The 13,608-nt window shown below is 43.2% G+C and overlaps 1 protein-coding gene across 2 annotated transcripts in view; it reads left to right on the top strand.

The window, feature by feature from the left end:
- The window catches only part of TPGS2 (tubulin polyglutamylase complex subunit 2), a 30,890-nt gene extending 24,041 nt beyond the window's left edge, over nt 1-6,849 (top strand). Inside the window, exons 5-7 of one of the 2 annotated variants that reach the window (XM_074340101.2) lie at nt 2,178-2,291; nt 3,891-4,051; nt 5,034-6,849. In XM_074340101.2, coding sequence (XP_074196202.1) covers nt 2,178-2,291; nt 3,891-4,051; nt 5,034-5,264 — 506 coding nt within the window. In that variant the 3' untranslated portion in view covers nt 5,265-6,849. The remainder of the gene's footprint in view (nt 1-2,177; nt 2,292-3,890; nt 4,052-5,033) is intronic. The other variant, XM_019740833.3, reaches the window with a different exon arrangement.
- Nucleotides 6,850-13,608: the final 6,759 nt, after the last annotated feature.

The raw sequence follows: 13,608 nt of genomic DNA, 5'->3' as shown, positions 1-13,608 counted from the left end.
CATACAAAAAAATAACCAGGCACATGGGGGAAAAAACCCCAAAAAACCATGAACGAGAACCAGCACAAATGACAGGTAATAGAGATCCACTGGTATTCCCGAGGGTAAAATTATTAGGTACGGACTATAAAATAATATGCTAATACACACTAACACACACGGATATAAAACCAACCCAAAAGTTCAGTGGGGAACCAATAACAGTGACATTGCAGATTTGAAGGAAAAAAAATGAAATGTTGACTGTCTGCTTCTGGTAATGGAAGACTACCTTTCATTAGGCCAAGACTTGTGCCAATAATACTTTAAACTGGGGAAAAAATTAAAACAGTTACCTAAAAGGACTGGAGAGTAACCAAAAACAAGCAACTGGCAAAAGGGCACCCCACTGAATGAGTTTCCTATTTTTATAACTTTTCACCTGGGGCAGATCGCAGTCAACATCAGTCAGGGCTGCACAAACCTGGTGGGACCCTACAGTCTGGGTTCTCATTTGATCCACAGTGGAGTCAGAGACCAGACATATCCTCCCACCTGGAACAACAACAAAAACAGACAAAGTATACAAAATAATGGGTTTCAAGACACTGACTATCAGGCAACAAAGGAGAATAAACTGAGAGATGGGGAACAGGTGAAAGCTAGCTTATTGCTTGACAGAGTTTCTCGTCTACTGCATAGAGAGGGAAACCTAAGCAGAACCTACTGAATTGAGAAGAAAGACTAAGGTAAGAGCCTCGTGAGATGAAGACAGCTCAAGTTCATAGGACTGAGTAACAGAGGGAAGAATTTTTTGGTTTCCCAGTGCATATAATTATGTTTACAGTATACTATAGCCTATTAAGTGTACATTGGCATTATGTCTAAAAAATGTACACACCTTAATTACAAAATACTTGATTGCTAAAACATGCTATCATCTGAGTCTTCAGTGACTCATAATGTTTTTGCTGGTGGAGGGTCTTTATCTTTGATTTGTAAAAATGCAATATCTGAGATGTGCAATGAAGCAAAGTGCAATAAAATGAGGTATGCCTGTAATGACAACACCAGAACATAAGGACATGTACAGACATGATTACTGTAGAATTCATAGCAGAATAATGATAAGTGAATGCCTGTTAATAGGGCATGCTGGGATAAATGAGTGTACATCCACTCCGATAGGCTACCAAGCAGCCGTTAAAAAGAATGAATTCGAGTTACGCCGCATGTCTCAGAGGGCTTTCCAATGGTATTATTGCACAGAAAGCAAGATTCAGATATAACATATGTGATATCCCATTTTTATATAATAAATAATTTTGACAAAATGTAAATATTAAATATATATCTATAGGTATGTTTAATACCACATGAGATCAAGAAAAATATGAAGGTATAACCTCTAGGGGAGGAGAAAGCTATGTTAAAAAAAGAAAAGAAAAACATTTTTAATTAGGAATGTAAATATTTATGCATTTATATAAAAATTATGTACATATAAATCAAAAATACTATTTTATAAAGTTTGGTTTAGCCAGTCTCTCCTAGGTTTGTAAAGTCTCTCCATCCCAGTCACTAATACTAATCTTTATTGCATAATAGCTGCAATGAAAGAAGCAGGAGAGAAGGTTTCTGATGCTTACATCTAAGAATTTATCTTTTTTCTGTTATTCCATAATATCTGATTTCTAGGTAGGTATTTCTAACTGAACTAGACTTTATAATTATATACATATGTGTGTGTGTATATACATATACACACACACACATTGTAATTAAATATATACATTTTAGACTGAGGAAGAGATTCTGATCAAAAGATCATCACATGTTATAAATGAGGGGAAAGCAGTTACCTGAGAAAAAAGCTATGTCAACATCAGGTCATTCAGATGAGTCTGCCTGTATGTAGTCCCACTCCCGAGAAGCTCCATTTGTTCTCATGAACCTTCCCCCAGATTCCATGGTACTGTCTTTTGGTGATCAGGGAGCTCAGACAGAAGGCCTAGACCATGGATAAGATCAGGGCATTTCGATTATAGAATTCATTTAGCCCACATTTGAAAATAATAGTTAAGAATGTCTAAGAGAAGGCTTTTTGCCCCCCTTTTCTCACCCTCGCAAAGCTGGATTAGTAGTATGAGTTTGAGTGGAGTATGTTTGAACATTACCATGAACTTCTGGGTTTGCAGCCAATGAGAACCAGCCAGAGAAGCCTCACTTTGATTCCCGCAGTGTGCTATTTGAGCTGGATCCTTGCAATGGGAATGGGAAGGTTTGCCTGGTCTACAAGAAAGGGAAACCAGGTAAGACTCACTGACAAGCACAGTCCTATAGTTTGGATATGGCCTTGGCTGACCTTGCTCTCTAGCCATCACGCGAAAGGCACACTCCTCCCTGGCCTCCTGAGATACCACCAGGTCTTTTGTAGGTGCCAAGACCTTTCTGAGCTTCCACCTCAAGGCCAATTACTAGAGTCTTTAAGCTGTTGTCATTTGTGAGTTAATTGTAAAATAATGGGATTAAGAAAGTAAGTGAATAAAAACTAAAAGAAATTGTTGTTCTGTTTAGAACTCCTCCAGCAGGCTCATGTATTAGAAAAACATCCAGGAAAAACATGTTTCTTCTGTATTTCTTTATGTAGGTCAATTAACAGCAATAAATACTTGAATTACTAGACCTCAGTCTAAGACCCCAGATGGGAAATCAAGAGAAAAGGGCTCCAGCCCCTTAAGCAGTGGCCACCACCTGGCCCTCGAATAACAGTTCAGGCCTTGGCCTACGGACTGTGAAACTACAGAGCTGGACAAGGCCCAGCCTTCTTCACCTAGCGCTCTGCCTGGTAGGGGTGAGAAGATACTCCAGGATTCACCTTACCTCTGAGGGAAGGAGAGATGCTCTCTAGCTGGAGGAGTCTTTACGAAGTAAACTTTGAGCTACATCTTGAATTATGGGTAGGAATGAGATATGGGGTGGGGAGGGGGGTGTTAGTGGCATAAAGGAGGCATCCAAGCCAAGAGATATGGGTAAAAGCCATGCCGTGGGAAAGTGTAACTGATTTGGGGGGAATGACAAATAATTCCAGTTCACTGGGCCACATGGTTTATCGTATGGTCGAGGAAATGAAGCCAAAAGGCCAGTTGTTCCCCTTCATGTGGAGTTGTGGAAGCCAGAGGCAGGAGTCTGGACATAACGTGGAAGAGAGTGGGGAGGTAAGGTTGTTCAGCAGAAGAGAAGCAGGATTCGAATGAAAATGTATGTAACCACAAGCAGTTTGGGAAGAGGAAGAGACTGGAGGATGCAGGCCACTTAGGGAGATGTGACAGCCATTGGACATGAGATGAACTAGGAGAAGCCCACAGTAGTAAGAATGGACGGTCAGAAGCAAATGTGAGGCAGGAGCTGGTAAGATGGTGCTGCTTCAGCTCCACCAGGACAGCACATACCAGCATGGGCAGGATTCCCAGGAGAGGGAGCAAGTCTGGACTCCTCCCAGGTGACTTCTCACAGCACTTCCAATTCCTGTCAGAGTTTCTCTCCCTCAGGAAAGCTGAGACCACAGTATGTACCCAGTGGGGAGGGGAGTGCTGATTCCGCACAGGAAAGGAGTGCCGTGTAGATAGCCTTACGCACAGATGGCCAAAGCCCCAGCACGTAGCTCGTCGACTGACGGATGAAGACTTTTTGTAAAATACCAAAGAAGCCAACTGGGAACAGTAGCCACTGGAGAATGAGACTGGGAGGTTGGAAGGGAAGAAAGGGAGCGTTTACTTATGTTTTACACCCACTCTACTATTCAAATCTTTTTTACCCATGAGTATATACTCATGGTTGTTGACTTCAGAGATAAAAGGAAAAAAGTGTTAAGCCGTCCCTTCATTTATTTATCTTGCTTGCTATTTCAGCCTTAGCGAAAGACACTGAGATCTGGTTCCTGGACAGAGCGTTATACTGGCATTTTCTCACAGACACCTTTACTGCCTATTATCGCCTGCTCATCACCCACCTGGGCCTGCCCCAGTGGCAGTATGCCTTCACCAACTATGGCATCAGCCCACAGGCCAAGGTAAGGGAGGACCACCGGTCATCTCACAGTGTAGGATGCATCACAGTCCTCTAAGGAAATGTTTAAATTGCAGATTCCCAGCTTCCTCATCTGATTCAGGAGATCGGGGTGGAGCCTAGAAACCGGCATTTTCAATAAGCATGGCAGATGCTTCCAGATAGGTGGACAACCTCACTGTAGGCTGACCTGGTTCAGTGGTTCCCACATGTGGCTGAGCCTCAGAATCACCTGGGGAGTTTTTCCTGCTAACATTGTATTGGGGGCTTAGGTCTGATGGTGGGTTTTGGCTAGGCAGTAACCTGCACACAGGGACACTGAAAAGTCGGTCTCTTATTCCCTGGTTCTCCAGCCTCCCACGGCACTTCCCCACAGGCAGCCACTGTTAGTTTCTTGTATGCCCTTACCGAGATACTCTATTGCATGTAAAGCACGCATGCACAAGTTTTTGGTTCCTTTTTTCTAAATCACTAGAGCAAAACACAATTCACATTGTTCTGCACTTGCTTTCCCTTAACACTCCATCTTGGAACTCATTTCCTATCAGTACGTAGAGAGCTGTCCTTTTTAATGATATGGTGTATCCCAAAGTATGGATGTGCCTCATTTATATTACACATCCTGCCACATCCACCTGATGGGCAGTGACTGGTCTGAAGGCAGAACAATTAGAAGGTCACTGTCCCCTGGTGATTTGGGACCTAGCATCCCAGGCTCAGGGCTCCCTAGATCAGAAGGAAGGAAGTTTACTCGGGTTCTTTGTTCTCATGCTGCATTTGTTGTAAAGGTTCTGAGATCTCATAAAGCAATGTGTGTTCATCACATTTACTTGAAGGAAGTGCTGTAGATTTCCAAGGCAGTTTTTCATAAAAACTTACTCTCTTTACCTCATCTCTCCAGCTCTCTACCCCGTATCCCCACAAAAAAGCAGGAACAAGGACATGTCTCCTGTGAATTGACCCTCTCCCCCAATTCTGCCTTACAGCAATGGTTCAACATGTATAAACCCATCACCTACAACACAAACCTGCTCACGGAAGAGACTGACTCCTTTGTGAACAAGCTGGACCCCAGCAAAGTGTTCAAGAGCAAGAACAAGACCTCAGTCTCCAAAAAGAAAGGGCCTGTTCAGCCTGCAGGGGGCCAAAAAGGGCCCACAGCTCCTCCCTCTGCTTCTAAATCTTCCTCTGGCTCAGGAAACCCTGTCCGGAAATGAGCAGTCTCACCTCCAGCTCCCTGCCAGCCCCACAGTGACGATTTCCGTGCACAGATGCCCAGGAGTGGCCCAAGCTTCAGATTCTGTGTGTGGAACCATAGAACCCTTTCCCATCCGAGTGACCAAAATCTCAGGCCTTTTACTCCGATTAGCATTTGCCAGGAGTTTGAAGGGCATACTCAGGTCTCCCCAAGAGTCTTCCTTTCATGCCCCCCACAGCAGGTAGTGCCACCCCCTGCCTCCAGAAGGTGTGGAGAAGTTTAGATCTTGTTTAAGAGGTCAGATCAGTCTGTTAAGCACTTTCCTCTTTCCAGCTGGAACCCCCTACCCCTCAGCTGTGATTAGAAAAGAAACCACTGGTTTTGACCCATGAAGCATTAGAAATGCATTGTTCAGTTGATAGCCGCTAGTCACGTGTGGCTACTTACATTTAAGTTATATCAAAAATTCAGTCCCTCAGTTGCATTATAGCCACATTTTGAGTATTCATGTAGCTAATGGGTTCCATACAGACAGCACAGAGATAATAGAACACTTCCATCATCATAGAAAGTTCTGTTGGACAGCACTGCATTAGAATATGTTCACACTGCTCTGCCTCAGATCAGTTCACTTCTGTTAGAGAATGTTGATACCTTAATGTGATGGGTCATCATGTTCCTTGAAAATATAGTTGTATGTTTTTTATATCCTTCACCATAAATCTCACTCTTCTCATTTTCAGTTTCCTATAAAGTGTCTCATCTTTATCAGTTTCCTATACAATGTCTTGGTTCCAGTTTTATGTTGTGATGTTTGCCAAAATAATCCGTCTGTTTTGTTTTTTAAAGAAGAGGTGACTCTGCTATACTTCAGCCATCTAAAATCAAACTCCTGAGAATTGCTTTGTAGGACTCTTTGTAAAGAGTTTTGATGAAACCAGTCATTGTTGACAAGAGCTTTCCACCTGCTTTGCCTACTCAGCTGCTTAACAATTGGAGTGGCAGGAAAGTGCAGAGAGAGGCCAAGCTGTCAAGGACAATAGGTGAAGTTCAGTCTCCAAAGTATTCGTTTCTGCCAGAACGGATCAGAGGGAGAACCAGCAGCGCCAGATAAGAGATGCCAGCACTTGGCTGCTTCTCCTAGACAAGTCAGGTTAGAGGGGAATTAAGACGTCACGTTATTTTGCAGATATCCTTCCTCTAGTACTTGTGGAGCCCCTGAATTACTTCTAAGTCAGTCCTGATTCAGTTCTAGATGTCACAAGTAAAGCAGCAGAGGAGCCACAAGAGCAGTGGTGCCCTTCAAATCAGTGACAATCAGTGGGGAGTCCTTAAAGGGCTGTAGATGGAATGGAGTTCTGATAAGAAAAGGCTCAAGACCTGCCCCACGAGGACCAGAGCAGTGAGGCAGAGCTGGCTACCTAAAATACAGAACCCAGTACAAAATGAAGATGTGGGACTTCTGGGTCAAAACTCAGGAGAACATTGTACCACTAAGTGTACTAAAACGGTTTTCCTTTCTTCCATGGTCTCTCCGGTTTTTATTTGCTACTTAATGATGTTTTAAGTAAAGAAATATTAAAATTTTAAATTATTAGCATGAATTTTATCATTCATTTTGTTATCTACTTTTAGATGCAAATATAAAAGCATTTAACTCATGCAGAATCACCAAAATTACACAATTTGTATTTCGTAGCTTACGTATACATATTGTATGCATGCGTTCTTACCATAACCGTGGAAACACTGAACAAAACGAGTTCAACTTTTATTTCACGTCTTGATACGTACACATTCTATCAGCACTCTCAGCTTACTGATTAATAGGAAGGACTGAAAAACTATGAGCTCTATATATTTTCGTTTTCTGCTATGCCATCATTTTCAGCATAAAAGGTTGGCTAAGACAGGAAAGTGACATGAGTAGGAAAGGATATGTTAGGGTTCCATGGTCATTCATGCTTAGAATGCCATGAACTTCTTTTTGCATTCAAATCAAGTCTGATTCAAATAGAAAGCAAGGCCTTTGGGGGCCCTCACTCAGTTTCATTCATAACACGCTTACCTTGTACTGTGAATCTCGGAACGCTCATGTGATGGGCCCACTGGAATTCTGTGCTCAGGCGTCATGAAGGCTGTAAGTGAACGGGCCGTAAGGAACAGGACACACATATCGTCCATATCGCCTGTGTATGCTCCTTTGCCTCATCAGACTTCACTTAAAAAACACAAGTTCAAAGATCAGATTAAGAACTACAAGATAATGACAGGAGAGCATTGAACGAAATATGAAGCTCTTCTGAGTGTGGGGCCCTGTGTGAGTGCCCCGGTCACACCCTGCTGAAGGAGGAAGGGAGCACTCCTGGTGAAAGACTTCAGACAATATGTAGGTTGAGTGGGTTACACAGGGAAAAAACTCATGAGCTTGATGTTCCAACTAAAGCAATTAAAATGGCAGTAGGCTCTACTGTAAATGAACTGCCCAAGGAAGATGCCGTGCTGGAATCACAAAATGAGAATAAATCACCGCATGCCGTGGGAGAGAACAGTGCCTATGTGAGAGCACCAGACATCAATCAGAATTCTCCTTGGAGGACAAGAATTCCCACGTGTAGAATTCCCAGGTCAGAACACAGCATAGGCAGGGGGTGGACAGACTTTCTTAGACACTATTTTAAGTTCTTGATGGAGTAAATGGCATTACAATGCAACTTCATATGCAAATTATACATAAAAACCTGTATGTAAAATGAATAAACAGCAACAAAGTACATACAAAGGTGTGGTCTCTCAGACCTGTGCTATCCTATACAGTGGTGACTAACCACAGGTACCAATTGAAACTTCAATTTAAAATTCTCCTCAGTCTAGTCACTTCAAGTGTTGGGGAATCACATGTCTAGTGGCGACCACACTGAGTTGTGCAAGTAAAGAACATACCCATCACCACAGAAAGTTCTGTTGGGCAGCGTCTCTCAGATCATCCGGGGCATGTTTTCTCATTACCATTCTCAGAATAACTCGCTGCAAAGCCCTTTTACACCGTGCAACACTCAACAAAGAACAGGGACATTGACCTGATTTAAGATTCCATTTTTTTTCTAAGAGCATCCTTTCCTACTTAACGAATTCGTTTTACAACTCCTGGTGTCCAGGGAAAGCCAGGACGAGTCAGCCTGCCACTGCAACCGCAGTAAGGGCCGTCATCTGGGCTGCTTGGAGCCTGGGCTTTGCTGCATGTGGCCCAAGGCCCTAAAGCAGCTCAGCCACCAGGCCGCTGCACGGTCTCCAGGGCGGAAAACTGAGAGGACAGAAGGAGCAGGTTTTCTGCACCTTATAGCAGCTCATCTCCTCTACCCCCTCCCCCCCCTCCACCCCCGCAGGGGGCAGGGGGGCTGGCTTTGAGAACACCTTCCTGAGCTCAGAAAGGATCACTGGAGACACTCAAGAAATGTCATTTCTCAAATTACCTGCTATTCCTCTGGAGACCAAGTTAGCTTTCTCTTTCTCCGCAGCATAAAAGACTGGCAGAGAATACGTACCTTGTAAACCAACCAGGGACAGGGACACAAACAGCCCTCAGAATTGTTCAAGGGGCCGGCTCGGTGACTCAGGTGGTTGGAGCTCCGTGCTCCTAACTCCGAAGGCTGCCGGTTCGATTCCCACATGGGCCAGTGGGCTCTCAACCACAAGGTTGCCGGTTTGACTCCTGCAAGGGATGGTGGGCTGCGCCACCTGCAACTAACAACGGCAACTGGACCTGGAGCTGAGCTGTGCCCTCCACAACTAAGAAAGGACAACAACTTGACTTGGAAAAAAAAAAATCCTGGAAGTACACTGTTCCCCCAGTAAAGTCCTGTTTCCCTTCCCCCAATATAAAATCTTAAAAAAAAAAAAAAAGAATCGTTTAAGACTAACAGAGAGAGTGATATCATCCCTCGAGCAAAATCTGCAAGTGAGGGACAAACTATTAGGACAAGATTAATAAGATGGAAAAGCAGCTTACCGTTACCGAGTCTCCAGTTCCCAACTTTACACTTGAAACTTTAGTTGTAAACAAGGTCATCCCTTAGGACAGAGGTGGAGATACAGATTGTTCTTCGTCTGCGTTTCAGTGCCGTGTGCTTCCTGAGGCACACCTCCCACGCGTGTCTAGCCCATGACCCCAGGTCCTGGAACAGTGCTGGGATTCTAGAATGTAGGCTTATTGGACAACTTCATAAGAAAAACTATTTTCCTTTAAATAGTTGATTCTCAAACAGACTGCTGTGGCCTTAATGTTTTCACAACTCATATTTTAGGCCATTCAAAAATGGGAAATCACCTTCAACATTACAACATCAATTAAAAACAGGAAGAATCCCATCAAGCACAAGACAAATCCCAAATTTTGTTTTACCAAAGTACTGAGACTGGGCTATTGAAGGCCCTGGATTTTACAACGGTTATATAATAAAAAATTACCCCTACATTGTCATGTAAAAAAAAAAAAAAAAAGTCTTAACATTTGTTCATAAACAAGCTTATAAAGTTTAACCCAACAGTGAACTTCAATATACATGTTGATTTAGAAAGTTGTCTACATTTTCACAATTTTCTAATTGCAGGACAGTTTTTCTTCCAAAAAGAAACAAGTTATTTGTTCATACCTGCTGAAAGGGGCTGCTGGATTAGAACCCATTTCCTTCCATTGAGATTGCATTTCTGAGGATGGGTTGAGCGGAGAATGGGCTCCTTTATTCCCCATCACTTCCAATCTCACACCTCATCTTTTAAACCAAGAAAGGGCTCTGACATTGATTGAATTGCTCTCATTCTGTAGCCAGGTTTACCACCAGCTGCTGTGTGCTGAGTTCCAGTAAAAATGACCTTGTCTAAATCAGCATATCATCAAAGACCCTCTTTTTCAGGGACTGTATAAAGCAGCTGCCAAAGCTTCCCCTGGCACCCAGCTCTTCTTATTTGAAAGTGGAAGTTTACAAAAATATAATTATTCCATCGAGCACACAATTCAAGTGTTTTGTTTGGTTGGTTGGTTGGTTGGTTGGTTGGTTGGTTGGTTGGTTGGGGTTTTTTTTTTGAAAAGGTGACTGCTTTATTTTCCCAGCCCACCACCCAGCCCCGAAGTATCTGTCCCTAAGTAGAACCCACTCCCAGAGAGCACAGCAGGTTTAAAAGCATTTCTAGGCAGATGCTTATTAGGGGGTAGGGGCACTCTAAGGTGAAATGAGCTTTCTGGTTTATTTCTGAAAGACCAGAAGCCAGGGCCTCTGTCTGCGTAGCTCGGTCAGCTGAATAGTCCAAGTACTGCAGTGGCTTCGCAGAGTCCAGGAAAACCTGCTGCTAACACAGAGGAACAGAGGGTGCCCTACTCACCCTTTGGTTGATTTAATGCCGTATCTGTAATATCCTGCGCAGGTCCTCTATGGGATATCTTTCCTGTTTGATCAAACCCACTTCCTCACATTTCCACCTAAATCAGATAACCTGTGGATTCTATCAAAACGAACAGAAGAAAATGTGTTAAATAGAAGCCTGTTGTCTAGCCCCTGCACTGGGAGATGAGGTGAGTGTGCTTCAGTCTCTGCCGACATGGAGACCGCACAGGTATACCTCTTCCTGCTCTACCAGCCACAAGCAGGGAGCCTGTGGCTTGGAGCCCTGGAGGTGGCGTAGGTCCAGCACCCACTGAGCCTACATGATTGATGGACTGGTGTCACAGTCCTTCCTCAGTGATGGTCAGAATGTGCCAGTTTTCATTCTCAGCTGTTGCTTCTAATTAGCCAGACTATTCAATGTTCCTGTACATGGAAAGCTGTACTTCCGAATTACAATACGTCTGGAAACAAATCATTGTTGATAACACGGTAGCTAGGAACAATTTCCACTACGTCAATAGCTAAAATCGTGTCTAAACTACCAATTCCCCAAATCATAAATTTGCCCTTCTTCAGGTGGACCTTAAATATTCCTTTTCAAGACAATAATTAAATAGTGCCCCTTAAGAGAATATAATGGGTTGGCCCTCCTTCAGCTGAGTATCAGCAATCTTAATGACTTCTCACCTTATCCATTCACCAAAGTGGGAATCATTCCATCATAAAGTCACAATAGATGCCTTTGAACTTCTGAATCTTTCCTACTTGTGCCGGATGTAGAAGGATGGGTGGGTGGGTAGGTGGATGGATTGCCAATTATTAATCATGAATGAAAAATGTGTGCATGATTGTCAACCCTTATCAAAAGGAATTTAGATGGCGCTGCCACCTTGTACACAACCAGGCCTCCAGGACACATAACAAGTGTCCACACAGATGCCTTCCAGGATTTCGGTTTGGTCAAGGTGGAATTGTCTGGCCTCCCACACACCAGCCCGACTCCTGGTTCAGGTGGTAGTACATGTTTGGGTCCAGAAGCATAGATGATTATCCAACTAACAGAACATCTTATGGATTCTAAAAGACCAAAAAGTAACCAGGAACTAGTGTGACAAACCAGGATATATTTCCTCCGATCTTCTGTCCTTGGAGGAAGTTACTCGGCATCTCTCACCCTGTTTCTTCATACGTAAAAGGAAAATGCAGAGTGGCTCTAAGGATTATATAACACAATACATAACAAGTGTCCACACAGATGCCTTCAATAAATATTTGAACTATTTTACAAATCATTCAGAAAGCCCATTTTTCCCTCCATGAATTGCAAACAAATGATTTTTCCACCCCATCGGCTACTTTTTTGGACACCATTGATGGGCATTTGAATATCCTGTACTTTCACTGCAATTGCAAAGACATTTCATCCCCTATCCTAGGCTACTGGGTATTTATTTTTACTTCTCTGACAAAATGTATAAATAGTTGCACAGTAGTTGATTAAATTTTAATTTTAGTTGATGACCACCTCTCATCGTCCCCAGGTAAGCTCCCTAAGGGTAAGGACCATGACTCATCTTTTCCCAGCTGAACCCCAGCCCCTGGCACAGGGTCACCTCCATAACAGGCCTTCAGCGCATATCTGTGATTGGCACTGTATTAATTTCCTAAAGCTGTCATAAGACACTACCACAAACTTCGTGGCTTAAAAACAACTGAAATGTATTCTCTTATAGTTCTGGAAGCCGGAAGTTCAACATCAGTTTCATTGGGCCATTATCAAGAGGTCCATGGGGACTCACTCTCTACAGAAGCGCTAGGGGATAATTCGTCCCTTGCCTCTTCCCAGTCTCTGCCTCGTCGTCATAACTCCTCTTGTTTTGTATGTATCAAATCTCCCTCTGCCTCTCTCTTATCAGGACACACCTAGGTAATCCAGGATCTGCAAAGACCCTTCTTTATCACATTTACAAGTTCCTGCAATTAGGACCTGCTCTCTTTGGGTAGCCATTATTTAGCCTACTACAATGGTATGTGGTGACATACCATCCCAGGACCATGAACACAGAAAAGGTGGATTTGGGAGCCGGGGACGATAAGGTGGCCACCAGGGTAGGAGCCCAGAAACCAGGTCTCCTGACTTCCGGCCCCTATGTTCCTCCCTGCACTGTGTCAATGGACTTGGAAGAAAACAAAACGCGGTCTTCAGCCCTCCAAGGCCATGTGCACCCTTCCCTCCATCCCCAAATCCCTAACTTATTTCTAAAATAGAAAAACCTTAAGAAGCCAAAGAAACTCAAATTCCAGACATCTTTAAGAGAAAAGTGTTTGCCTTTCTTTGCAGGCAGTTTGGTAATTTCAACCCAGATTAAGACTTACGCACAAGAATATCTAGGATGATAACAGCAAGGTTAGCAACAGCATCTCACAGGTGTAAGGTACCATTCACTTTCATGGTTCTCAAAGGTTTTTTAGAGAAACTTAACCTCCTAAATAAACGCTAATACAGGAAGCCCAAGCTAGTGGCAGTAGTGGCAGCTAGCAGCGAGGCAACGAGCAATAGGAAAAAATCTTTCAGTTTCATTAAAAACTACTAAACCAAGTTCCCAAGAAAAAGAGACCCTCTACTTAGCTGCAACCAAGAGATTAGTTTGCTTGCTTCGGCTGAGAATTTTTTTAATCCTTAAAATAAATATCAGATGTATCCAGTCACTTCCTTCCAAATGTGACCTTTTACTCTAAAGCAATAACTCTCAGCAGAACACCCAGGGGCCCCTGTAAGGGCGTCAAAGTATTTGTTCATTAACTGGTGCAACAAAAATGCATCTTCCTTTTGTTTGTACATCACGATTCCCAGTGATACAGCTATTCCATGTCGATATTCAGTGCCAAGGCAAATAAATACACACAGACCACTAAACCATCTGCAGAATATTACACATTATTTAGAACCATAAGGAAATAAACATTAATACCTATGTATCC

This window comes from Rhinolophus sinicus, chromosome 4 (genome assembly GCF_057876585.1).
Source record: "Rhinolophus sinicus isolate RSI-liver-muscle chromosome 4, RSI-T2T, whole genome shotgun sequence".
Lineage (NCBI taxonomy): Eukaryota > Metazoa > Chordata > Mammalia > Chiroptera > Rhinolophidae > Rhinolophus > Rhinolophus sinicus.
Note: the sequence above shows the minus strand (reverse complement) of the source record. Positions and strands in the feature narration are given on the sequence as shown.